This window comes from Abramis brama (genome assembly GCF_963993115.1).
Source record: "Abramis brama genome assembly, chromosome: 10".
Taxonomy (NCBI): domain Eukaryota; kingdom Metazoa; phylum Chordata; class Actinopteri; order Cypriniformes; family Leuciscidae; genus Abramis; species Abramis brama.
In genome coordinates this window covers 9,977,978-10,003,009 of record NC_139972.1, presented here as the reverse complement: position 1 = coordinate 10,003,009, position 25,032 = coordinate 9,977,978, and the positions used below count along the sequence as shown (strand labels likewise).

At 35.7% G+C, this 25,032-nt stretch overlaps 1 protein-coding gene and 1 long non-coding RNA gene across 3 annotated transcripts in view; one reads left to right on the top strand and one right to left on the bottom strand.

Moving 5' to 3' along the window:
- Positions 1-3,892: 3,892 nt before the first annotated feature.
- Positions 3,893-5,940, bottom strand: LOC311091638. Its single transcript, XR_014608133.1, has 3 exons — positions 5,845-5,940; positions 4,749-4,864; positions 3,893-4,643 (listed from the first exon to the last, which is right to left on the bottom strand). It is a non-coding gene; the product is annotated as an uncharacterized lncRNA (long non-coding RNA).
- Positions 5,941-15,970: 10,030 nt separating this feature from the next.
- Positions 15,971-25,032, top strand: part of LOC311091440 (thyroglobulin-like) — a 64,806-nt gene continuing 55,744 nt past the window's right edge. For both annotated transcript variants that reach the window (XM_084127380.1, XM_084127379.1), the window contains exon 1: positions 15,971-16,078. In XM_084127380.1, the coding sequence (XP_083983506.1) occupies positions 15,998-16,078 (81 nt within the window). In that variant the 5' untranslated portion in view covers positions 15,971-15,997. The remainder of the gene's footprint in view (positions 16,079-25,032) is intronic.

Below are 25,032 nucleotides of genomic sequence, written 5' to 3'. Positions count from 1 at the left end.
ATAACTCTTAAAACAAAGTTTATGTAAATCATGTCATTACTGTATACTATACTGTACTGTGTAGGGTACCTACTTGCAAAGTGCAAAGCTTATGGCGCTTTTCCACTGCATGGTACGGTACGGCTCGGTTCGGTACGGCACGCTTTGGCGCTTTTCCACTGCATGGTACGGTACGGCTCGGTTCGGTACGGCTCACTTTTGGCGCATTTCCACTGCATGGTACGGTACGGCTCGCTTCGGCTCGCTTTAAATGGTACCACCTCTGTTGAGGTTCCAAGCGTACCGTACCGATACTAAAATGTGACGTGAAAACACTGCAGATCACTGATTGGTCAGACAGAATCATCACTACCAGCGTCATTGTATTTACGACACGAGACACTAAACCCGCTAGATTTAAATAGCCAGTAGACAACAGCCAGCGCTGTAGCGCCTGTTTTAAAAGTAGGCTATTTGCTTTAAAAAAAAGAGAAAAAAAAAAGAGAGTATAAACTTCAAAAAAAGAAATGGCTGAATCGTGGTCAGTGGACGAGGTGCAGACGTTCCTCTCGTTGGTTGCCGAGGAGTGGATGGGGAAACACGGAATGAAAAATTCGCATTTAATATGATGATATCATGGCAGTAGAGACGGCAACTATAACGATCAGTCCCACCCACTTTGAAGCGGTACTAACTGCAGTGGAAAAACAACCGAGCTAAAGCGAACCGAACCGTGCCGTACCGAGTCGAGTCGTACCACGCAGTGGAAAATCGAAGCGAGCCGAACCGTTCCGCGCCGAGTCGAACCGTACCGAGCCGAACCGAGCCGTACCATGCAGTGGAAAAGCGCCATTATAGAACTGGACATTCAATTGAATATACAGTACACTACCTGGACATATTGTCGTTGTAGCTCCTTGACTCTCTCACTGATATATTGTTTTTGAACTGATATCATTGCAGAAGCAGAGGTTTTTATAAACTTTCATATTGTAAAATATTAGTACAGTTTGAAATAACTGATTTCTGTTTAAAAATATGTATGTCATGTAATAAATTGTGTAAAATGTAATTTATTCCTGTGATGAAAAGCTGAATTTTCAGCATCATTACTCCAGGAAGATGCATATGGACTCGAAAAGCTTGTTTCTTCATGACATTGTTCAAATCACATTTTGCTAAAATCATGAAATTTACAAAAATGGTAAAAGTTTCATGTAAATGGTAAATAAATAAATGCAGTCCATACTGTATCTGTGGCATTCAGCGCCTAGAGTGCCCGTGTGAGCCACTGGAGGGCGTCCTTTCCTAGTTTATGCTTTTATTTTGTATTGTTACCCTGGACTCATTATGCTTTATGTCATGCACCTGTGTGATGATTATGCTTGTTAGTATCCTTATTTAAACCTGTATGTTTCCTTTGTTCAGGGCTCAGGATTGTACGTGTCACACTGCATTATCTAGCCTTGTTTCTAGTTTCTAAGTTATCCAGTATTTTAGTCTCCGTGTTTCTGACCTCTTGCCTGCCTGTCTTGATTATCCGACTGCCTGTTCCCTGTTTGTACTGCTGCTGATTTGGATTGCTTATCTGGACTCTGATTACTGCCTGTTTCCCCGTTTGTGCTCTTTGGATTATCCTTCAAATAAAAGCCTGCATTTGGATCACCTGTCGGTTTCCCGGTGCAGTTCATGACAGTATCTAAGGTTTGGAATATTGTTTTTGCTATTGTGGGATGTTGTGTGTTAACATTTGTAAATACTACAAAAACAATCCATCATTTTGTTGGGAGGTATAGCTTGTCTGTTAAGAAAATGTAAGCATTATGGAAATGTGTTCACTGACTGCATACTGTGTGAAAACGACAAGAAATGTGTGAATGGTATGGCCACAAAAGACCGATGCTGTGCTAATTGTGTTTAGAGTTTTGAAAATGTGACAACTGGTTGGACAAATGCTTGTTAATAGCGACTGAAAAAAACTGTAATTTGTTGCAGATTCAATTACGCCCTGAGTGTAAAGCCTAACGTGATTGGTTGTAGCATGAACGTGCTACGATTGGTCAGCTCAAGGTGGCCGTTATCTGATTGGCTTGAGAAAAACAGTGGGTGGAGTCCACATATTTGTGGATTTGTCTGCATGGCGGAGCTAAAAGTGTTTTAAAATTTACAGATGCGTGAGGGGATTTACAACTGCACAGAAAGCGTTCACAAATAAATGCCAGGCAGAGTTGTGTTTGTGACATAAAACACATTTGTAAATATATTTTTTTATTTGCAAATCTCACTTTATTTATTTGTGAGTTTTATAAGTTGGGAGGGTTTTGTTCAAAGTGCTGAGTTCTGCTCGCGAATCTTGTCTTTAACAAAGAAGTAAGAGATTCATTATGCAGTGTGTGTAGACAATTATTGATTTTAATGGAACATCGTGAGATCGCGAACTGAGATGATTGACATCTTTTTATTTATTGTAAAGTGATTGCTCTTTCATGCTTTGGAGGCTATCAAAATCCATTGAATAAAAATATAGTTTTTTTTATGCTGCAGAGGACACATGGCCAATTGCATGCTGCAAAGTTTTGGAAGTGACATCTAGGCTACAAATAAATGCTGGATTCACTCTCGAAATTGCAACTGACATAGTGATACAAGCAGGGGACAAAAATACTTCCTCAAAATGGTTAAAGGGATAGTTCACCCAAAAATGAAAATAAGCCCATGATTTACTCACCCTGAAGCCATCGTAGGTGTTTATGACTTTCTTCTTTCAGACGAATACAATCAGAGTTATATTAAAAAATGTCCTGGCTCTCCCAAGCTTTATAATGGGAGTGAATAGGTGTCTGTCTTTGGAAGTCCATCAAAGTGCATCCATCCATCCATGATTAAAGTGCTCCACTCGTCTCCATGGGGGTTAATAAAGGCCTTCTGAAGCGAAGCGATGCGTTCGTGTAAGAAAAATATCCATATTTAAAACTTTATCGACTAAAATAATTGCTTGTTATTTTATTTTGATTTTATTATCTCTGGTTACCTATTAAGTTCCGTATAAATTAAAAAATATTGCTACTGACCTATAATGCCCTAAATGATTTAGATCCTGTGTATTTAACTAATCTTCTATCGCCTTACAATCCATCACGCTCTTTAAGATCACAAAACTCTGGGCTTTTTATAGTACCTAATATCTAAGTCCACTAAAGGAGGAAGAGCGTTTTCACATTTGGCTCCTAAACTCTAGAATAGCCTTCCTGATGTTCAGGGCTCAAACTCACTCTCCCAGTTTAAATCTAGATTAAAGACACATCTCTTTTTAGCATAGAGATTTTTAGCATATAATGAAACCATTATATAACCCTTATACTGTTATATTAGATCAAATGAACACAATTATTCTTGTTTAATGTTTTGAACAGCAGCTACGCTAATTATTTTCTATTTGCTTCTCTGTTTTATCTTGGGATGCCCATCCTGAGGTAGAGAGTAAGTCAGCTCCAGTTTGGATCCAGTCGCTTATGAAAACTTCAGATGCCCAACACATATGAAGAGACGGCGCCAACTCCCGTGAAGACTTCAGATGATACAAACTCTGAATCAACATGCACCAATGCTACATTTTTCTAAATGTCATAATCATTTGTTAACAAGTATTCATTACTTCAATGAGCTCATTGTTTCTGCATTAAATTATTACATTGTTTGAATTAATACCTTTTTCGCTAACTGTGATTTTGTATGTGTACATTTCTGAAATACATAACTTAAACAGTTACCTCTGATAACAGAACACTCTAAATTCTAATGTGGACTCATGCATTGTCTGTAAAGCTGCTTTGAAATTATATGTATTGTGAAAAGTGCTAAACAATTATTATTATTTTTAATTGAATTGAAATTGAACTTATCACCAGTGTTTGCCAAGCGGAAGTATTTTATTGGTTCAAGCAGGAATCAAGATTATTTTTAAAATGCATGGTACAATGTCATAATTCTGCATTTCAAAAGATACAATTTCTTGTGGAAGTTATTTTTTTCACATAAGAAAGAAATTAAGGAATAAATCATCATTTTATTGCATAACTGTTTAATTTGTAGGCAGACAGTGCGGGTCTATGGGAGTGTCTCCTTCCCCATTACAAGCATAACACTCATTCTCACTCACACAGCGGAAGAGAGGAGCATAAGCCACAATCTTCTTGAAGTTCGCTGTAAGAGTTTCTATATTCTTCTCAGCCCAAAAGATATGCTTAAAGACAAAGGCTTTTATTGAATTGTGTCTGCTCCAGTTCTCCAGGCCGGGCAGAATGTTATAATCGCCTCTCTCATCAAGGCAAGATTTAACACAGGGAGATTTGTAGGAGTAGAAGATCGTACAGCGATCCCCATTTCCTCTATTCAACAGGTTTGTCATGGGTGGAGTGGCAATGCCTTCAGTAGGGATGAGTAACAGACGCTCTGCGTGTATACTGTATCCTTCCATCTTTTTAACACCTGCTACAATGAGCTCTTGACCCTCGTAAAGTGGACGCAAATTCTTCACGTTATTGGCATTCTCCCCTTTCAGAAAGTTGTTATTTGTAGGCACAAAATTAGTTTCACACTGAGTCTTCTGTACATTGATGGCAACAGCATATTGCAGTCGTTGATTTCCAGTTAAAGTTTGATAGCTGGAAAACATGCAAAACATTCAATTTAAGCAGACACATGGTTGTCTGTAAATAAAATACTTTTATTTTCTGTATTGCCTATATTTAATTTACAGGCATACTTACTTATCATCAAAGAATTGTACAATATGACCAAGAGTATGAATGTCCACAGTTTGTGGCTCTGCACTTTGAGTCAAAAGAAAAATCAGGAGCAGTCCTCTGAGTGAAGCCATGGATTTCTAGATTAATAAAACAACACAAAGACATAATTAAATAGGAAATATTCCATTTCGGGGTGGGTGATTATGACCAAAATCTTATATCACGATATGAGTCATTTTATTTCACTAGAAATATTACATAAAATTAATAATCAAATGTATACATAAACAATGCAGTCTTTACTGTGTAAATTAAATATACATTTATGAAAAGTTACAAAAGATATTAAAGTTACAAAAGTAATTCAGTCAAGAGCAGTGAGAGATTTTCTCTTGATCAGCGCGAGATGCATGCCGGTTAGAAATGTGTTCGAGTGCGGTCGACTGTACTGATCAAAAGCATGATGGGAAACGACTTGCTGACGACACAGCTTCATGATCATTGGTTTAAACAACCGTGATGTATTGTTCTCTTTTAAAATGTTTGATTTTAAAACTCTGATATCATGTTTTATGTGTATAAATGATGAGTGAATATTCCCAAAATTTCTGACAGTGAGATCTCTATGGGTTATGTGATGTCATTTTATTTTTTTTAATATAAACATATGTCTATTAACGTAAAAATGATTGATTAAATAACAAGTTTATTTTATTTACTTTCATATAAAAGCAACAGAACTTAAATTACATCCAGTTTATTAGCAACACTGTGCACGAGCGTAAATCTGCCATATAAAGTTACCAAACAACATTTCTTTTGTTTTTACTTGCTGTTTATCTTAAACAGATGCAGCAAAGAGAGTTAATGTACGAGTCTGCTGCACTTGATCAGCTTGATCTGTTTGGCCTTATGCAAACAGCAATTGTGATCAATATTGCTATGTATTGCAACACCTTGTGCTCTGCTTGACATTTACCTTTCTGCATGTGAATGATCTAGCAGTTTTTTTCAGTTGTTAGACTTGTGTGAGATCACAGGAGGAGACACGCAATAGTGAAGCTGCTTTAGAATCACTAATAATGCAATAAAGTGAAGAAATATGAATATAACTTACCATGTTATCTGTTGCTCAGATCAGAAGGTTCAGAGATGTTGTGTGAGTCTGCAGTGAAGCAGGAGTGATGAGGAAGAGGAAGAAGATGCTTTTTATTCTGACACTCGACCAGCCCTCTTCTTCAACACCATGACAAGACCAATTAAAACGGTTCACACTTGCAGCACTGACTCCTTTAATAAAGTCACTGAGCGTCTGTGTGTGTCTCGCCATGTACGGTGTGTTGGACTTCCTCAAAATGGTCAATAAGAAATAAAACAATTAATAATTCCTCCAAGAACTCTAAAAACCGTCATTGTTCCTCCAATAAAGCGATCCAAGGAAATGGATTTAAGGCAGGATTTAAGGCATTTAAGGACACCAATTTTCTTTGTGAATGAATAATGTATCGTAAATAAATAAATGTTCTTCCTTAAAATACAGGGTGCATAAGTTTGGACACCCCTATGTTAAATTCCCATAGAGGCAGGCAGATTTTTATTTTTAAGTATTTTTATTTTATTTATTTTTTAGGATACTATGCATCCTGATAAAGTTCCCTTTGCCTTTGGAATTAAAATAGCCCCACATCATCACATAGCCTTCACCATACCTAGAGATTGGCATGGTTTTATTTCAGTTAGCCTAATAGCTGGTTTGATTTGCATTGAGAGATGATCTTATGGAAAGTACCCCATGCCAATCTCTAGGTATGGTGAAGGCTATGTGATGATGTGGGGCTATTTTAATTCCAAAGGCAAAGGGAACTTTATCAGGATGCATAGTATCCTAAAAATAAAATATAAAAAAATACTTAAAAATAAAAATCTGCCTGCCTCTATGGGAATTTAACATAGGGGTGTCCAAACTTATGCACCCTGTATTTTAAGGAAGAACATTTATTTATTTACGATACATTATTCATTCACAAAGAAAATTGGTGTCCTTAAAGGTTGGATTTTTCCTAATTTTTTAAGTTCAATTTCCAAAAGATGATTTTTTATTCCTCTTTTTAGTCAACTTTAGCATGGGTGTCTAAACTTATGCATAGCACTGTAAAATGCTTTTTTAAGATACACAATTTTGATTTAGCGTCTCACTGCTAGCATCTTATCAACGATAGAGAGGCACTAGATTATTAATCTTTGCAAACTGATCTCTGACACCAGTCCAGTCTTTGCGCCAGATCTCTTGGAAAACTAAAGCCTTAATCCCAGTTCTGTGTGTGTTTAGCCAGTTTGAAAAGTCATACAAAATAGTGTCAGCTTTATCGTTAATGCACTTTTCTATGCAAGGTGAGTAGTAAGTATACAAAACAACACATTGATCATCATTTGGCATTCTCAAAATTTTGTCCAGAGGAGATGTATTTGTGGCATCCATAGGATAGATAAGAATATATTCAGAATGCAATGTTTTTCCAGAAGAACTGGCCATTTGGATCCAGCTCGGCTTTGCAGCAGCGAGACTGAATAAGTCTTGGGTGACTTCACAAAGCCGTCGCTGACCATTAGACTTGAAATCACTGAAGGCATTTTCCATTTCGTTAATGTTGACAATTGCCTTGGGTCCCAAATAATGTGCAGGAACATAAATATGAAAATTAATTATGATCTTACATTGATAATTTAATAATTAACAATGTTAAGTAATTGTAATTGCCATCACATTGCATACAATATATTTTTTTTCACTCCCTCAGCCATTGCATTAGAAGCACCCTCACAGAAGTGTGAAAGGGATAGTTCCCCCAAAAATGAAAATTAGCCCATGATTTACTCACCCTCAAGCCATCCTAGGTGTATATGACATTCTTCTTTCAGACAAACACAATCTGAGTTATATATATTTTTTAAAAGTTTACTTATTGAATTGAAACTTTCCATTGTGACTGCTTGAATTATGAGTAAAGGAAGATGCTTTTATTTTCAGATCTGAAGCTCTGTTGTTTCTCTTCTGATGATCAGGAGGAAATGAAGCACATATAAAGACCCGAGTGTAAGTTTATAATTTACAAATTCGATTAATCAATTAACATTGCAAACATTTGGTTAACTGTTGAGAGATTGAGTGAATGCACAGGTCAGTTCCTGAACATTTTCACACTAGACCTGAATGATATTGAGACTAACCACAAAGATTAATATTTACCTTTAGCTGTTTATTTACCTTCAGTTTCAGTGAAGAGCAACAATACACAGAGTGTTTCACTTGTTTTTTAATAAGCAGCATCAAGGCTAATTCACACGATTAGGGCTGTTATTGTGTCGCTTTCAGTGTCGACTTGATCAATTATTTAATGTACAGTGTGATGGAATTTTTAAATGAATCATAACTAACATTTATTTTCCTTGCAGGATTGATATTTATATGCTTTTGAAACCGAAATGTCCTTTGGCCAAAGTCAGTGTAAACCATGTCTGAATATAACAAAAGGGGAAATGAAACTAGACAGATATCTACATTTATAAACTCATGGTTTTAGGTAAACAAAGAAATCCAGATTTGCTTTTAGGCTACCTAGTAACAGAAGAGTTTGCTGAATTATATATATGAAGAACCAATCATATTGTATAAAAATGATGTAATGAATCATGTCACATTTGCCATAAAAACTTAGAATTGGTGAATTATATTCTTTTTGCTGGTGGGATTCTCTCTGAAATTTGTCTGAGATCATCCAGCCATGATTAAAGCATATTCTGTATTGTCTGTAGTCTGTTTGAATATTGCTGCACAGCAGGTTAGTGGAACACTAGAGATTTTATAGTGTTCATAGGGGTCAAGACGCTGACCGACTCAGTCGACATCGATTAGGAGACGCGTTAAAGGATATATATTATTGATATTGTTGATAAGGAGATGTTTAGGGGCGTTGATTAAGAGATGACCCAGAAAAACGTAAATCAGGTGTGTAGTGGAATAATCTACAACAATAGTCAGGTGTGTAGCAACCATTATAATCATTCAAAAGTCTTTAGACGAACACAGACAGAGTGAAGAATTGTTCATGAACAGTCATGTTACTCGTGCCCTTATTGCACAAAACAAATTTATTTAGGTTTAAGACATACAGTGATTTGAAAATATGCATTATGATTATTGACATAAAATGCTTTTTTAAGACACACAATTTCGATTTAACGTCTCACTGCCAGCATCTTATCAATGATAGAGAGGCACTAGATTATTAATCTTTGCAAACTGATCTCTGACACCAGTCCAGTCTTTGTGCCAGATCTCTTGGAAAACTAAAGCCTTAATCCCAGTTCTCTGTGTGTTTAGCCAGTTTGAAAAGTCATACAAAATAGTGTCAGCTTTATCATTAATGCACTTTTCTATGCAAGGTGAGTAGTAAGTATACAAAACAACACATTGATCATCATTTGGCATTCTCAAAATTTTGTCCAGAGGAGATGTATTTGTGACATCCATAGGATAGATAAGAATATATTCAGAATGCAATTATTTTCCAGAAGAACTGGCCATTTGGATCCAGCTCGGCTTTGCAGCAGCGAGACTGAATAAGTCTTGGGTGACTTCACAAAGCCGTCGCTGACCATTAGTCTTGAAATCATTGAAGGCATTTTCCATTTCGTTAATGTTGAAACCCGAATCAAGACTGAACTGTTCTGTACACTGTTGATATTGTTGTGTTTCCCGAACTGACGAAAAAAACGCCCGTTGTAGGCTACTCTTCCAGTCAAATATTGCGTTGCAAACATCAATAACAGCTTTAAGTTGTCAATGCTGGCAAATTACCATGGTATCAGCAGGTTAATCCACGGATAGCTGTGCATTTAATGCACGACGTGGAGGCGAGTTTAGTTTACTTGTTTAATTAAAAGGCATCAGAATACATGAAATGGTGTAAGTAACATTTTTCTGGGGGATGACCCACCCACTTTTTTTTTGCTTCCGACGCCCATGCGGGGCTCTCATGGAGGAGCTCCGGAAGGATAAAAAAATGGGTGCCGACTGTGAAGGAAGAGAGAGGACCAGGCCTGGACTTTACGTTGTTGTTGTTTTTTAAGATTTATTTTGCCTTTATTATGATAGGACAGTAAGTAGACATGAAGCGAATTGGGAGAGAGAGTGGGACGGGATCTGACAAGGTCCACAAGCCAGGACTCAAACTCGGGTCGCCCGAATCTCAACAATGATATATGTCGGCGCTCTACCCACAAGTCTATCAGAACTGACACTTTGTTTTGTTTATGTTTGTGTGGCAGTCGTCCGTGAGGGGCTGCCGCTTTACTTTCGTTTTGTGTTTGTTTATTTTTGGATTAAAGTTTTATGTTAAACATTTGCCGGTTCCCGCCTCCTTCTTACCCTGAGCCTTTAACACATTTCACTTATTTTAATTGTAAATTGTGCAAATATAGACTTACTTGTCATCAAAATACTGTATCATTTTAACAAGAACGTCAGTGTTCACTTGCTCCTGATCGCACTGAATACACAGATGAAGCAGGCAGAACATGAACATCCTCAGTGCGCCAGCACAACAAACCTGATAAACAAAAAAAACACAAGCAACAAAACAGAAAAAGCCATGATGAAAATACTTACCATAATGAATTTTACAGAAGAAGGGAGACGCTTCTAAACTCTTCTGAGAAAATGTTTTTTTCTGTTTTCCGTCTGACTCAGAGAATATTTTTTCTGTGATCAGCCATATGCAAATAAACTACTTGCAATCTTTAACAGAGCAGGCTGTTTAAAATTGTTCAGCACACCGAATGTTAGGTATAATAGTTTGAATGTTCAAGAAACTGTTTGACATTTGCATATAATTCAGTCCATATCAGTTATAGTTTGCATATATAGAACTCAAATATCATTACAATGAATGTCCTCTCTACTGCAGTCCTGCAGAGGAATGGTCCATCAGTAAGTCCAACACAATTAGACTATTAAATATATAAACTATACTTCTGGATTGCTTCAAGACTTCGTACAGAAAGTGCCAAAATGCCAATTTTAGCTAATTTAACAGTGAAGCAACAGAAGTTGTTTTGTAACCTGAAAGAATGTGCGTTAGTTCAGATGTGTGTTAAGGTTATTTTGTCTGATATATGAGTGTGTCCTGTCTAGATAAAACTTGCATGACTATCTGACTGGCTTTCACACTCTGTCATCTCTTCTGAAATTACCGTCTCTTCTGAGACAAGTTTGGGAAAGACTACAAATAACCCTTCCTTAGCACACGCTTGTGCATCAAACAACAAAACCGCAAGTAACAAATTTCACTTAAGGTGGATTATGACATTTCTCTGTGTGATTTACTCTCTAATATGACCAAACTGCTACCTCTTTTTAGGATTTTATTATAGAATGAAATCAGCCACAGAACATGATATAATGACAGCAGTGATTGGCTGCATTGCCCGTCATGATTCTAAAATGTGAGATATTATTCACTGTAAACCTCACGTGTGCTGTAGCTTTGAAGTAAAAACATGTTACAAAATGATGACAACAAAAAATCATTCATGGTTAAACTATTCCTTGCTCCTGATGACTTGTAGGACTGATAATCTGTTCTGCTCAAGTGAACATTGTACTAATTATAAAAATGTTTATGTTAAATGTTTAAGTACACCATTAACTTATTTTGTGTGATCACTCATGACAATTTTTGGCTTAACATACAGTACAGTTGTTAACACCAAGCGCAGTGAATACATCAAATCAGTAATGTTCTGGGCCCGGTTTCCCAAAGCATTCTTATCTCTAAGTAGTTCTTAACCTAGTACTTAAGTTCTCTCTTAACCTTAATGCACGGTTCCCGACATGTTCGTACGCTAAGTATATCTTCTGTAAGTCACACTTTCGTAAGGTTGGTCCAGACCATTCGTAAGCTCTCTCTTAGCGTTGTTTGCAAGTCAAACTATGGTATGTTGACAATGTTGTGGCTCAACAATGATTTTATGCTATATATAATGATATATATACTAATAAAAAAAATGTCCGCAATGGATACAGGACTATTTATGAAGTTGACTTTATTTGTTATTAGAACTAAAATGGTGCTAATTAGCCTTGGCTATTTTCTAATGTCATTAAAGCATTAATGATTGTCAATCTATAATTGGCATTCACTTTTGATAATTATAATCTGGCAAACAATTTGCCTCTAATTGCTACACTACTACACTATAACACTACACTACACTACACCACATTACACTACACTACACTACACTACACTACACTACACTACACCACATTACACTACACTACACTACACTACACTACACTACACTACACTACACTACACTACACCACACCACACCACATTACACTACACTACACTACACTACATTACACTACACTACACTACAAGTTAAAGAAAACCCTTTATCATATTCAATATCTGTAGAGAACAGGCCTCAAAACATAAGAATATCTGTGAGTGATCAGCCCTGTTAAATACCCTTATATGGGCAATGTATCCCCCAGGATACAGGCATTCAATGCCTGATAATCAAAGTTGTGAGAAGATTATTTAAAAAAATATCCACAAGAACATGTAAAACTATCCTTAAAAAACTATTTTCTAAAACAAAATCACTCTAAAATATCATAATCGTGAAAAATATAAAAACACTTCCCTTATAGCCAGTGTCTTTGTCCACGTATGCTGCCATTTTGGATTTTGATACAAATATTTGGAATGTTGGCATAAAGTCACATGACCTGATTACATGACCCATCACCCCATCAGTGTTTCTCATCAACTGCAACCACATAATGCCCCTCCCCCCATGGCCCTTCCCCCCACAGCCTGTTAAATGACTGTATCCCCCAAGATACAGAAACTCTTTAAGGGTTAATGTTGACAAAGGAGCGTACACGTTAGAATTTCTGCATCAAAAATTGACATATGCCCAAATGACCACGTCTCATAGCTGATTCATCTTCATTCATTTATAGGGCATTGAACGCAGGTCACATGGTTGTCAGAGGATTCCCTTTCCACTGCTTTGCCTCATGCATAGCTTTACGTCAAACACACAGATAATGTACATTACAAACTAATGTCTTTACGCAGCCTCTTCAAATGAGACTTTATATCTGAATGTGCACTTAGAATGACACTGTTTAATTTCCTTCTGGATAAATAAGGTATCTCATAGATAGAGCATAATTACATAATTTTTAGAAGTCGTTAAACCCATGTAAAGAAGCTGCACAAGTGGCACAACGGGATAAGGAGGGTGGATGATTAGCGAGGGATACCCGGTTCGTCTACCCGTCACAACATATTGTGTGAACCAGTGGCGTAGGCAGAAATTGTATTTTGGGCGGGCCAGTGAAAAAGTGAGTGGGCCTATAGTTTTTCCTAGAAAAAAAATTACTTAAATAATAATTAAGCCTTAGAGAGTAGAAAAAAGAATAGACAAACTGCAAAAACAGTTACACCTTTATTTTGCAATATTCGGCATAGGCAATAACAAAACACTGTCTAATCATCATGTTCAACCATTGGTTGCTGATTAAAGGAAATGACCATATTTGGATCCGACAGCATTGTACAGGAGAGAGAGAGAGAGAGAGAGAGAGAGAGAGAGAGAGAGAGAGAGAGCTTTTCAACGGTGTTTGACAGGTGCAGACAGCGATCGCGGAGCAGCATATTGATTTAGAACGCCAACTTTTGTTGAATTTAGGAGAAATCTACAGACGCAAATAGACAAAATGTAGTAAAATAAAGACCTAAATGTGTATTTTGGACTTTTTTTCACCACAAGTCTGAAAGAAGGCATTGAAGACAAATAGCCCAAAATCTCAAAATTGACCAGTGAAAAAAAAACCCCGATGTTTTTGCCTGCCGTGTCTTGCCTTAAATCACTTCACGGGCAAAAATTAAGGAAATTAGTTAAACAACAGGCCTACCTTTGTTGTTTTCATTCTACAAAACAAGACGCAAGTGCCTGGGTTTAGTGTTGAAAACAGAAATGATCTCATCATAGTCCAAACAGTCACAGAGTTCTTTTTCAAATAACTTTTTGGCTAAAAAGCAGCTAGCTGGCTAAAGGCCGCCAGAGCCCGCCGCCCAGAGTGTCTTCCTGTCGGAACCCCTAGCAACCATAGCAACCAATTACGTTCTGGAGAGAGGCTTTCTACAACTTGCTTCAACAGTTCCATTTTATTCGGAAAACAAATTGAACACACACACACCAGTCAACAATAAATCAAGTTTATATTAATATATTTTCTTAAATACATTTGAATAATAAAAATAAACTAAAAATGTATTTTGATCAAACTTGCCTGGGCGGGCCAGTGAGTAATGTGGGCGGGCCAGTGCCGCCCTGGCCCATTACTGGCTACGCGCCTGGTGTGAACATATTACTGACAATTTAACCATTTAATTAATAGGCTATATTTTACTGATAACTTACACTATGTTAAAATAAAAGTTACTGGAATAATTTGAGGAATGTTTCATTTGGATAGAACGTGTTGTCTTTCTTAACGCTGTAATGCACTGTGTGAAGTGTAAAATCGATTCCTGAGCAATCGATGCCAACTAATTCAGCACCTTCACTTGGGACAGCGCCTTTGTTAAGTTGAACTTAAGCGGCAGCGATTTAAGAAGCTTCCAAGAGACACTTCGGGGAACACACTTAAAAACATAAACTACTTTGGTAAGATATATCTTTCGAGTCTTCTTAGCAGGCTAAGAGTGAGCGTTATCGGGAAACCGGGCCCTGGTTTTTATTTGTCACAGAACTCTGTGTTTCCATTTGTTCATGAATTATTCTGAAATGAAATCAACACAGTTATTTTGCAAATATTTATTGTACATCAAGAAGTATATATATTCAGTAAATACAAGAGTTACCATCTAAATACAGTATAAGCACAATGACTTTCAATAAGTTTTCTAAACAATTTTTTCCTCTCAGCTTCTTTCATTTCTGCATTTCTGATTTAAAGTGTAATATTAAGATACATATTCATGAAAATACATTTTAAACTCCCCATTTTTCACACTCAAATTGAACTTATGCACTGAGATCCAGTCACACGGAGAAGTGATGGATATTTTTATTTATTTATTTATTTTTATTAGTAAAGAATAAAATGAATAATAAAGCAATGAATGGTAAAATAAATTTGTAAGTAATAATCAGTTTCTAATAGTAATTATCAAAGTGATAATAAACCAGTCTGTAACACAATATATCTGAGTAAATATATGCAAAGCTCATGATTGCTTACCAGTTCCTCATTTGATCTAAACACAAACACACACACACACACACACACACACACACACACACACACACACACACACACACACACACACACTTAATTGTAGGAGGATGAATGTATGTGTGTGTGTGTTTAGATCAAATGAGGAACTGGTAAGCAATCATGAGCTTTGCATATATATATTTACTCAGAGATATTGTGTTACAGACACAGTTTACACTGTGTGTGTGTGTTTAGATCGATAACCAGTTCCTCATTTGATCTAAACACACGCACACATATATTCATAGTCCTCCTACAATTAAGACTAATCTTTTAAAACCAGTAGTACAAATACAAGTAGTAATACGTATAAAGAAATACAGCAGGAGTATAGTGGCGATAATTAAAGCAAAACAGGCACCCAAATCTTTAAGAAGATCCAAAAGAGATTTAATGGCCAAAAAACACAAACATACATTAGAGGGCAAATCAGCTAAATTTGCCACCTTCATATTAAAGACTGTCTTTACTTATTTAGCAAACCACCGGTCAACATGTTTCATTTGTTGCTACTTTGTGAATGTGCATGTCTATTACAATGAATTATATTAATTCTAATCTCAGGGCAAAATATATAAAAGCTCATCTGACCCACTTTGTTCTTGTTCTACTGACAATATTTGCTGAAATAAACAGGAATAATATGTTGTGTCATTCTTAGTGTTTATTTGTTGTTTAATTGGAAAATGTTTGTGTTTCATGTATTGTCCAAAATTCCAAAGTTTCCACAAAAATGACAGTGGTCTCCACAGTCACAAATATTGGCACCCTTGGTAATATGAGCAAAACTGACTTTTTGTGATTTCTCCTTTTAGTATTTCGTTCAAAAAGACACACAAATGTAAGCTATAATTAAAGAGGCTACATGCAATTTCCTGTGGCCAAAAAACGGAACTGCTCTTCCTTTATGCTCGCTCTCGCAGCGCGCTCGTACGTGCACACTTCACAAGTCATCCGCTGCAAAGAAGTCAACATTATGTTTACAGAGGTAAGAACAGTCAAATACATATATTGTTTGAGAAAGTAAGTTTGTTTGCAATATATATGACACAACATAAACGCGCTTGACGTCACATCCGCAGACAGCGCGCGAAAAATCCGACCCGACAGAAAATAGGAAAAATAGGATACAGGCTTATACCTGCTGTGAGCTGACAAGGTGTCAGTATGCTCATCAGGAGATGTTTGAGTCATAAATGGTCAAATAAAAAGGCTACTGTTACGTTTATTTTGGGGAAAAAGCTGCATGTAGCCTCTTTAATGTCAAATTCTTATCATAAAACAAATATTGTTTCTAAAATATACATATTTTACAATTATTGGCACCCCTACAAACTCGAATGAGTAAAAGTCAAACGTGAAGTATTCCCATTCATATGGTATGTTTTTATGTCAACTTAATGATAATGACTTGTTTCATTGAGCTCTAAATATGAAGTGAGACACAGTCTGTCACAATATATGTCAGATATTTACAATAACAACTGAAAAAAAAAAAAAAAAAAAAAAATGATGATGTCCAGAAATCAATTTCAATAGTGCAATGAGTTTAATGTTTCAACACAGAACCCTTGTTTCTGACGTAGGGAGGGGATCGTATTATAATATTACCGCCCCTTAATCTACACGTTCCTCCCATGGCGCCTCCATTTGGTTTTCGGAAACGACAACAGTGTAACCAGTTCTAACGCAATGGTAAAATTTCCAGCAAAGCATGCAAACTGTTCTGTCGTTGCTGCACAGACGAGCACTGAACACTATTTGATCACAAAATGCCACAGCTGTCTAATACAGACCTCAGGGAACTGTGTAAACTTGTGTAAAAGTTAAACATGACGGTACATGCAAGTCGATGAGATGAATCAATGTAACTCCACAACAACTGTCAACCACTAACCATTCAGAAACGTCCAGGTGCGCCTAAAAGTTGCAACCTCTTCTTAAATCTCTGTAAGGCTGCACTCCACTACTGGTTATTTCTGAGATTTTGGATGAGTGAGATTTGCTTGTTTTGTTATGGTATCCGAAGCTCGTGTAAAGGAGTGTTTTTGCTCAATGATCTATGATCTATAATGATCTGGTGGTAGAACTTTTGTTAAGCGTGTCAGAGGTTCCGGGTTATAATCCAGCCTTGTATAGGTTTTTTTTTGTTTTTTGTTTTTTGGCTCCTCATTCAAATCAAGTATATTTGTATAGCGCTTTTCACAATACAGATTGTATCAAAGCAGCTTCACAGTATTAAATTAAAATAATACAACAAAGTTTGTTTCTAGTGGAATTTATTGATTGATAGAATAAAATTAAATATCCCCAAAATATCCCCAACTGAGCAAGCCAAAGGCAACAGTGGCAAGGAACCGAAAAACTCCATCAAGTGACCTAATGGTGTCCTAAAACTCCATCAGGTGACCTAATGGAGAAAAAAATAAAAACCTTGGGAGAACCCAGGCTCAGTCGGGGGCGAGTTCTCCTCTGGCATTTATGAACTAGAGGCCGGATTGTAGTTTGAACTGTGAGATTAACAATATTATATGAAAGCCTGGCCGAAAAGATGCGTCTTTAATCTAGTTTTAAACTGGGAGAGCGAGTCCGAGCAACGAACAGTATCAGGAAGACTATTCCAGAGTTTCGGAGCCAAATGTAAAAATGCTCTCCCTCCTTTGGTTGATCTGGATATCCTAGGTATGACCAAAAGCCTTGAATTTATTGATCTTAAAGAGCGCGATGGATTATAGGGTGATAGAAGATCCGTTAAATAGACTGGAGCTAAGCCGTTTAGGGCTTTATAAGTCAGTAGCAATACCTTATAATTAATACGGAACTTTATAGCCAATGTAGTGATGATAAAATTGGTGTTATATGATCATATTTTCTTGATCTAGTAAGAACTCTAGCAGCTGCATTTTGGACTAACTGTAGCTTGTTTATTGAGGATGCAGGACAACCGGCTAATAAAGCATTACAGTAATCTAGTCTCGAGGTCATGAATGCATGAACTAACTTTTCTGCATCAGAAACTGATAGCATATTACGTAGCTTAGCAATGTTTCTAAGGTGGAAAAAGGCTGTTTTTGTAACATACGAAATATGATTTTCAAAAGACAGGTTACAGTCGAGTATAACACCCAGGTCTTTTACTGTAGAGGATAAAGTAACAGGACATCCTACGATGTCAAAGTTGTATTGTGAGAGGTTCTGTGGGCGGTTTTTTGAACCGATAAGTATTACCTCTGTCTTGTCTGGATTCAAAGAAATCAAAGATGTTCATCAATGATTGTATATCAAGAGCAGGGACACTTTTGTGTGAATTTTGTTTTGTGATTTCACCGGAATGAAGACTGTGCATGAGCCACAAGAGAAAACTGTATCAGCGCCACTCATAACAGCGGCAACGAACACTCCAAAAACAACACATTCCAGCGCCAGATCACATCTGATTTAAGACAAATTAATGTCAAATTATGATTGGGCAAACATTTTAATTTATGGTCTTACGCCTTCCACAGACAATACACATATAAATACATTTAGACTGCTTAACTTTGTAATTGCTATCAGTGAAGAGACTTTTCAACCAGCATAACAAAAAATGTTTCTAGAACAAATCGCCTACCCTGCCTTTAAAACTGGGTAATACACACACATTCACATGCCATACAAGCAAACATAATATTTGTATGACGACAGAGATGCTTTTGAGACACACCCTGAAGTTTCCTGATAAACAGGGTGTTTCAGTGTAAACTGAATTCCTGGAAGAAATTTGCCTGCCGTGGACTGCCCCGCCTCCGTAAATTTAAATATGAGCATTCCAGCATCTTTCCCATTTCCCGTTTGGGTTGGGTGCTAAGCAAACACAACTGATCAAACTGATTTGAGTTTTGATATTTCCTTATTTGAAAATATCAATAATCAATATATATATATATATATATATATATATATATAGTAATCATACACTGTAAAAAAAAAACGTAAAAATTTAATTTCTTTCCCGGTAATTTCTTCCCGTTGCTTTTACGGAAAAAAACTGTATATTTAACATTGGATTTCAGTAATATGATATAATGTTAATTTACCGTCCTATTGAAGTATTAATATCTGTTTTGTACACTGATAACCACCAATCACAGCAGTGATGAGAGTCACATGATCAATCAAAGCTCAACACAAGCAGTTCTTCCACAAGAAAGTTAATACAAATATATGAAGAAGCTGCACAGTGTCATTCACACAAACATTAAACACCATCATGGTAACACATGAAATTTTAAAAATGCAATAAACATTAATTTAACAACATTAAATGTAACATAAACCCCTAATGTACATAACTGATTAGAAAAAACGAAGAAAACTATGAAGAAACAAACATAGTTATTTCAACAGAAATACATCAAATGTGAAGTGTCACAGGGAATTGTGGGAATGTCAATTTACGGTTTTTCACTGTAAATTATACAATGAGTTGTTTTTTCACTTTCAAAAACTGTACATTTAACGGTATGTTACAGTAAAATTACATTAAATGTACCGTTAGATCTATCACAGTTATTTACCGTATATAGTACGGAAACTTTCTGTTAACCAATTAACAGTTTTTCACTGTAGCATTTTTACAGTCTTTTACCGTTAAAATTACGATCATTTTTTACAGTGTATAATATTCAACCTGTAGAGTTTAATTAACTAGTGCAAAATGCCCGTGCAAAATCATTTTTTACGTGTGTTTTTAGTAATTGTTGGTTTGGTGTGTTTGAGTGCACATTGTTACAATTACACAGCAAAAGTTCAGTGACATTTTTATTTGTGCATGATAGAAACAGTTTTTCTTTTTTTACAGTCTATGGGTAGAAAGCACAACGTGAACTCCGAGAAAACGCTATGCTTGAGCAAACAGTTTGTGAATAGGCAACTACAAATGATGTCCGTGAAAGAGACTGTGAACGCACTGAAAAGGATATGTTTAATTGGTGAATAGCATTTACACAGTAGCGATAACTTTAAGCGCACCAGAATGAAATATAATATTCAGAAGTAAACAGCATAGCTGACTTATAGATTCAGTTTACATCCACAAATGAATAAGATTCAGGGAGCAGTGCAAAGTGCCCGTGCAAAATCAGTTTTTGTGAGCTGATCGCTGAACAAAAAAGTTCAGGAGATATTTCTTAGCGATGGCTGATTTCAACAGTTTCAATATGATAAAAAATAACTTTTATATTGATTCAATGGATTAATTACATTTTGGAAAAAAAGTGTCATGAATTTATTGCATTTTTGGGAAAAAATAATCAGTTTTTATAATAAATCTTTGAAAATCAAAATATGGATTTGAATTTTTTATGTTATTATAACCTAAAGATGTTTGAAACAGAAAATAGTGTTTTTCATCTTGCCACTTTCCTGGTAAAGAAAACACATTTTTACTCAAATTAATCAAAATGGATTGTATTTATAATATTCAGAAGTAAACAGTGTAGCTGACTGAGTGTTTATGTCAGAATGTTTATTTTTAAACCACAACCTTCTAAAAATGATATATTTAACGATATATTTAGCATTTCTCATCCAAACAACGTCAAACTTGGCACTGCACTTACTCGTGCCCGTAGCGAGACACCTGTCAAGTTTGAAATCCATCGGACTAACGGTTCGAGAGATATGCGGTTAACAGACACACAGACAGACATACAGACAGACATACAGACAGACAGACGTTCCTGTAATTTATAGATAGATATGTTATATATAATAGGCTACTAGTTGCTGGTTAAACATTCTACTCTTTAAAAAAAATGCCTTCTCAAACAAGAACAAACAAGACAAATAGCCTTAATTATACATCAATTTATTTATTTATTTTTTTGTAGCCTAAATAAGGATGTTGTCAGATGTTTCTCTCTGGATAACTTACATTTACCCAGCAGTCCTGTAAACAGCACCACCACGGAATATCAACATTTCGATTTAAGGTGGGCTAATTTTAGTAGCTATCCAATGCCTTGTGTCAAAATTCAGTAACTCCACCTACAGTACGAATCGTTGAGTTCATGTGTCCACCCACCGATCATCGTCATATGAGGTGAACCCTCGTTTGCTGCCAGCCAAATATCACCAGATCAACTTCCATTAAAGGCAGGGTAGGTAGGATTTTATAAAAAACTTTTTTCCAAATTTGTTTAAACTTTCTATATATATCAATACATAATTAAAATGTAAGTACTCTGAAAAAAAGAGTATAAAAATCAAGTGACTCTAGACCGTTTAATCTGCATTAAACACAGCTCATTATTTCCATTCGGGGACGAAACAAAGGATTGGCTTAGGCGACTGTCACTCTCTCTCGCAACCATGGCAACCACCCTTTTGCCACGGGATCTGCCCACTTGCGCACGCACGTTTGATGATTTGAGGAATTCAAGAGGCAAGGAACCTAGGAATAGCAAAACAATGGCAGAGAAAGAGCAATCAAAATTCACATTATGGCATATGCAGTTAGCGAAGGCAAACAAGGCAAAAAAAAGAAGACAGTACAAGAAAAGGTAATGAACAAAAAGTCTTTGGATAAACAAAGAAATAAAACGCGTGTCAATATCGGCGTGGCTTTCCAGCGACCACCCCGTCCTCGGCCTCTACTTCCTCTAGTTCCTTCAAAGTTTCGTAATTAGTAAGTCTGTGCTTTTTCTCTTTTTGTTCTTATGTGCTGAAGGGCCGCTGTGCCTTGGTGAAACGGTGTTTGTAGCCACGTGAAGAGCTCTTTTCCAAAACGCCATAAACCTAAAAAGCTGCCTCAAAGAACCAGCAAAAGTAATGATTATGAATATGTAAAATATTGCAATAAGACATTTTAATTGTTTATTCATTTCTGTGTCGGCTGCAAAGATGAAGTTGACGATAGGCTATTGACTCGCGATCTTCGCAGTAGGCTAGTGAACGCACCGGAGAAATGCACATTTATTAGGCTACATAGTTTTATTTTGTTTTGGATGGTTTTGTTTAGAACCAGATTTCTGTAAATATATTTCACATTTTTTAGGCCTGTGAGGCGAGGTTACGGTTCGGTTCATGATGATATAATCTCCAGTTCAAGCACCTTGTGTTGTGATTGATAGCCTATATTTAGGCTACTTTTATGTATTTAATCCAGGAAATTGGTTAATGAAAAAAATATTAAAATTAAGATACAATTAATACAAAACGAAATTCGTTTTAAATAAAGGCTTTGTGCTTTCTGTTTTGAGGTCTCTGTGAAAGTTTTAAAGTCTTAGTGCCGCTTTCAGAGCGCTCGCGTCCATAATGGAGAACTGTCAAGTAATATTGTTTTTTCCTCATAAATGCAAACATGAAAAATAAAAGACAGACTTTTTTTAAAAGACAAACCATACATTTTTGGAAAAAAAATTATGGATTTATAACGTTTTGGGAAAAAAAGGATGGATTTATACCGTTTTGAAAATGTTTTTTTTTTTTACTTTGAATTGATCATCAACAATATTGTTGTTTGATTTAATAATCACTGTTGCAAGAAGTGCCTAGTTAAGTTTTTTTTTTTGAAAGTGGAAAAAGTAGGGGCTGCCACAGATTCTGTTTAGTTAGCTCCTTTATTGTTTTTTCTATTATCAAATGCAGCAAGTCAAAAGACCAACTGGACCTTCTTTGCCAGTTTGCACACATTTCTTTGAAGGATGGCAAAAATATCGCCTGAATATCGATATCTAGATATTGGGAAAAAAAAATTGAGATATTCATTTTTGTCAATATCTCCCACCCCTACATGCAGAACACCATATCTGTTATGAATCTTACACGAAATTCATCTTCATCACAATGTAACTGATGGTAATGGAAAAACGTGTATCAATGCAACCTGTTTTTAGCTTATATAACTAGCTCGTTAGCGAATCAAAAAATATATATTTTAAATTTAAACTTTACCAAAATCAATATGCTAGCTTGATAGTGAGTACTAAAATACATCTTATTTGTTTATATTCATAGTCACTACATGCACTACATGCACTGTGCTCCTTCCTCTCCCTCGTCTCAGGTAAATAATGAGTCTTCAGCTCAGCGTCGGAGTCGCGCGTTCATGTGTTTTGGGGGCGTGGCTTTGGAAGGAGCCCAGAATGGAGGGGGTGGAGTGAATGGAAATAATGAGCTGTCTTTAAAACAGTCGTGAGAGGTCTACAGACACTCGATTTTTATACTTTCTTTTTCAGAGTACTTATATTTTAATTATGTATTGATGTATAAATAAAGTTTAAACAAATTTGGAAAATAAGTTTTTTAGACAAATCCTACCTACCCTACCTTTAATTTTAAAGGAGAACTCGGCAACTCTAGCGAACTCTAGTCACTTCTTCGCTGATTTTCCCTTTTGTTGTCGCATGTTTTCCCCACGAGCTCCCCCTACAGCTGTGGGGGGGTGTATATTTCACAACACGGTCGTAAAAAACTCACTTGCGGCGGCCTCCTCCCCCTCTCTACCGCTGCTCATGTGCGTTTGTTATGATCGGAGCAAGCCAACTGTATCGTGTGGAGCTATGTCTACCGAGGTGGGTAATCTGGTAATACATCATACATGCATGTGTGTTTATGTCGAATTGCCGTCAAGCAATTCGTGTTTCGCGCTCGTTCTCGTTCTCATTCTCGCTTCTCACGAGACTACCAATTTCTATCTTGCCGGGACGGTAGTGCCCAAGTTGCAAGGTTGGTTTTCCGCCTGGGAACGCTGGGGGGAGCGGGGAAAGTCACCAATATCACCAGAACAGGTTGTTTAACCATTCAAATGATTTCTAGACAGTTTTATTAAGTTAAAAAAGTTACCAAGTTCTCCTTTAAGTGCTTATATTGCAATGCTTAATAAACTTGACAAATGTTTATAATACATTAGAAGTTGGTACTTTATACACAAAAATAAAAAAAATTAAAAAAAAAATATATATATATATATATTATATAATAATATATATATAATAATATATATATATATATATATATATATTATATAATAATATATATATTTATCATTTTAATATATATATATATATATATATATATATATATATATATATATATATATATATATATATTAAAATGATAAATACATAAATATTTTCAAATATATTGCACTAGGCCTAAGTGTTTAAAGTACTTTAAACACACTAAAAGTTTAATCATCTTGCTATGTTCTTACACAAGTTACACATAAAATGTACTTTAAGAGCAACAAAAGTATGTTTTCTTTAAATACACTAAAACTTCACTTCATTGTGTTTAGCATATTTCTTAAAAGTATAATTAAGCATATATTTATTACCAATGTACTTTGTGCATTTGTTAGAAATATATTAAAAGTATGCTTGTGTTTATCATATTTCTTAAAAGTATAATTAAGCATATATTTATTACCAATGTACTTCTAGTGCATTTATTAAAAATATATTAAAATTATGCTGGTATTTAGCATATTTCTTAAAAGTATTATTAAGCATATATTTATTACCAATGTACTTCTAGTATACTTTTTAGAAATATATTAAAATGCAATTCAATATATTTTTAATGCACTTCAAATAAGCATGTTGGTAATACAAATGTATTATAAACATACTATTTGTATTTCAAGTATATTTTTAATACATTTAATACTACGTCTTTTTCACCTGGGTTGTATGAAAAGAAAATGTAAGAATTTTAGAAACGTATTAATTGACTGCATATTGTGTGAAAACAACATGAATATAGTCACAACAGACGGATGCTGTGCTAATTGAGTTTAGAGTTTTAAAATTGTGACTACAGATCAGATCGGACAAAAGGATGTTTTGTCAAACATTTCAAACATGCATTTTAGTCTGGTACTAGACTCACGTAAGCCTAGTCTGTGATAATGGGGGAATTCTGTTAAAATGTAAAAAGTAAAAAGCTTTGTATTAT